Source organism: Myxocyprinus asiaticus, chromosome 24 (genome assembly GCF_019703515.2).
Source record: "Myxocyprinus asiaticus isolate MX2 ecotype Aquarium Trade chromosome 24, UBuf_Myxa_2, whole genome shotgun sequence".
Lineage (NCBI taxonomy): Eukaryota > Metazoa > Chordata > Actinopteri > Cypriniformes > Catostomidae > Myxocyprinus > Myxocyprinus asiaticus.
In genome coordinates, this window is record NC_059367.1 from 23,582,849 (window position 1) to 23,585,766 (window position 2,918).

Genomic DNA, 2,918 nt, shown 5'->3' on the forward strand with positions numbered 1-2,918 from the left:
CAGCACTTTTTTTCAAAAAGTTACTCAAGTAAATGTAAATGTAGCGCGTTACTACCCACCTCTGCCCTGGAATTAGTTTTAAAAACCGAATTTCTACAGCTGCGAGGGAGTTTCTATTACAGCTGCTGAGAAAATGACAGTAAATTTGGCATCTTCTCCCATCTGACTGTCTTAATCCACCGTTCTCTATTTTTTTCTTCTTCCGCAAAGTCATTAAAACGTAACGGGATTTTTTTCTTTTGGTCTGGGAGCAAATAGGTAAGTGAAAATAATATTTGCTGTGGTCCTCATTCACTCCCATTCATCGCTGTCGAAGTTTACCCTGCACACCTTTACTTCTGCCTTCCAAACTCGCCATGCGAAAAAGGTCTTTGGTCTGCTGACGACGGGAAACGACGGTCGGGGAAAGGAAGTGGTATACTCGCGCATGCGCAGTCTGAGTACTTCCCTGCTGATCTACTTTACTGGTGATGTTTCAAAATCTGAGCGGTGTTGTTATACGAAAGCACTTCGGCACTCCGTCTTTGCATACGCTAGGGATATTTACGCGTAACATGGGCAGTTTAAAAAACGAAAATCGCTCTATCCACTCAGATAACATCCAGGAAGTGCATAACATCCCAATGGACGTGATCATACGACCCATTCCGCCTGTTTTAAACGAACAGAAGGTCCAAAGCCTCATGAGCAGCATCCAGGTAACAACCAGAAAAATTACAATGATAATATATATATATTGTACTATGAGTACATGACAAGACACCAGTTAAACTATTTGGAAATAGTGTGTGTGTGTGTGTGTGTGTGTGTGTGTGTGTGTGTGTGTGTGTGTGTGTGTGTGTGTGTGTTTGTGTTTGTGTTTGTGTTTGTTTGTGTGTGTGTGAGAAAAGAGTGAATGTGAATCTGGGCTCAGCAGAGATATATTATTAACTGAGTTGTAATAATTTTCTCAGGAGGGATCAGATATCTCAGTTGTGCCTCCCATAGACGTGCTTTGGATCACTGGAGAAAAGGGGGGCAATTATTACTATTCATTTGGAGGCTGCCATCGGTTTGCTGCCTATGAGAGGTTAAAGATAAAAGCCATACCAGCCAAGATAATCAAATCAAACATCTCAGACCTGCGCACCTACCTGGGAGCATCCACGCCAAATCTACAGTAACTGTGATTTCACACAGGCCTGCACAGCCATTAGTGAAAACCTAACCCGACAAAGGCATTTGGCCTGTACTGGTTGTACAATGTCTTATATAACTGTTTTTACACATGGTCCAAAAAAGGGTTTACTTGGAAAATAATTTCTGTAAAGAGGAAATGCCATGTTGATGTTCCTGGAGAGCAAAAATCACAGCTCTGACCAACTTCAAAAGACGAAACCCGACATATTTGGTCCTACTGTGCAAAAGTCAAGTTTACTATATAATGCAAGTCACAATGACTAAACAGATCTGCCTGTATCTGTCAGATCTCAGTCTCGCCACGAGATGGTACTGTTGTAACACTGATTATATAGTGTCTCATCTTTTGTCCAGTGGATGGTCCTCTGTAAATATCCTTCAACTTTCAACAATGTGCCCTTGAGCGAGGCACTTAACCCCAGGTGGTTTCATGAGGACTGTCCCTGTAATTTAAGATGCTTCTATTGTATAGTGATGTATGGTGAAAAATACAGATTATATTATATATTATATTCTTGATTCTTGAATACATTGTAAAATAAAATGCAAATGATTGTTTCCAACTTGTGTTCAGACCCCAGTTTAACCAGCGATGTCTCATTCAGACAGTCTATGCATTTTTAAAACTTTAAATGCCAAAGACTCTCAACTATGATGATCCCCTTGTGAGGGACCTCCTTCCTAAAATGTAAAGGCAATCTAAAATTATAAATTCTCTCATAATTTACTCACCCTCATGTCATCACAGATATGACTTACTTTCTTCTGCAGAACACAAACTAAGATTTTTAGAAGAATATCTCAGCTCTGTAGGTCCTCACAATTCAAGTGAATAGTGACCAAACCTTTGAAGCTCAAGAAATCACATAAAGGTAGCATAAAAGTAATCCATAAAACTCTAGTGGTTTAATCCATGTTTTCAGAAGCGATCCAATTGGTTTTGGGTAAAAACAAACCAAAATATGACTCCTTTTTCAGTCTGTAGGCACGATCATGATTTCAAGGTCGATTACACTTCTTAGTGCTTGATGCATGCGCAGAGATGGTGCTAGGAAGTGTAATCAAGCTTGCAAACTTGATCGACTGCTGATGTCAAGATTTATAGTGAAAAAGGAGTTATATTTTGGTCTCTTCTCACCCAAAATTGATTGGATTGCTTTAGAAGACACATATTAAGAGTCATATAGATTACTTTTATGCTGCCTTTATGTGCTTTTTGGAGCTTTAAAGTTTTGGTCACCATTCACTTGCATTGTATGGGCCTACAGAACTAAAATAGTCTTCTAAAAATCTTGTTTGTGTTCTGCAGAAGAAAGTCGTACACATCTGGGAAGGCATGAGGTAAATACATTTTAACTTTTGGGTGAACGATTCCTTAAAAATAAATAATTGTGGTAGATCTCATGATTAGACTTTAGAAAGCAGAACAAATGTGTCAAGCAGCACTGATGATGTCAGATTTGGTCAATGTTCCTTTTTCTTTTTTTTTTAAGTTGTAATTTTAAAAAAATATAATAATTTTTACACATTTTCTGCAGACCCCCTAGAAACTTCTGATTTAGGCCAAACCAAAATATAAGCATCCACTAGAGGACCACAGGCGTGTGCTGGTTTGGTGAATATTAGGCTTGACCATGCTATGTGCTCTGAACCGCAAGCCTTGAGAGTGGGTCACAAGAGAGGACTCTGATGTAAGATGGTAGTCTGGCAGATTTAGATTCGTACAAGGATTTTATTCC

The 2,918-nt window shown here is 39.1% G+C and overlaps 1 protein-coding gene across 1 annotated transcript; it reads left to right on the plus strand.

The window, feature by feature from the left end:
• Positions 1–420: 420 nt before the first annotated feature.
• On the plus strand, positions 421–1,686 carry srxn1 (sulfiredoxin 1 homolog (S. cerevisiae)). Its single transcript, XM_051653353.1, has 2 exons — positions 421–698; positions 954–1,686. Exons 1-2 carry the CDS (start codon positions 471–473, stop codon positions 1,161–1,163), a joined length of 438 nt encoding a protein of 145 aa, XP_051509313.1. The 5' UTR covers positions 421–470; the 3' UTR covers positions 1,164–1,686.
• Positions 1,687–2,918: the final 1,232 nt, after the last annotated feature.

What these genes read in the sequence shown, in the direction of transcription:
- srxn1 (XM_051653353.1), top strand. Translation starts at nt 471, where the DNA reads ATGTTTCAAAATCTGAGCGGTGTTGTTATACGAAAGCACTTCGGCACT. An exon ending in GCCTCATGAGCAGCATCCAG is followed by an intron (nt 699 to 953) that starts GTAACAACCAGA and finishes TAATTTTCTCAG; the next exon opens with GAGGGATCAGATATCTCAGT.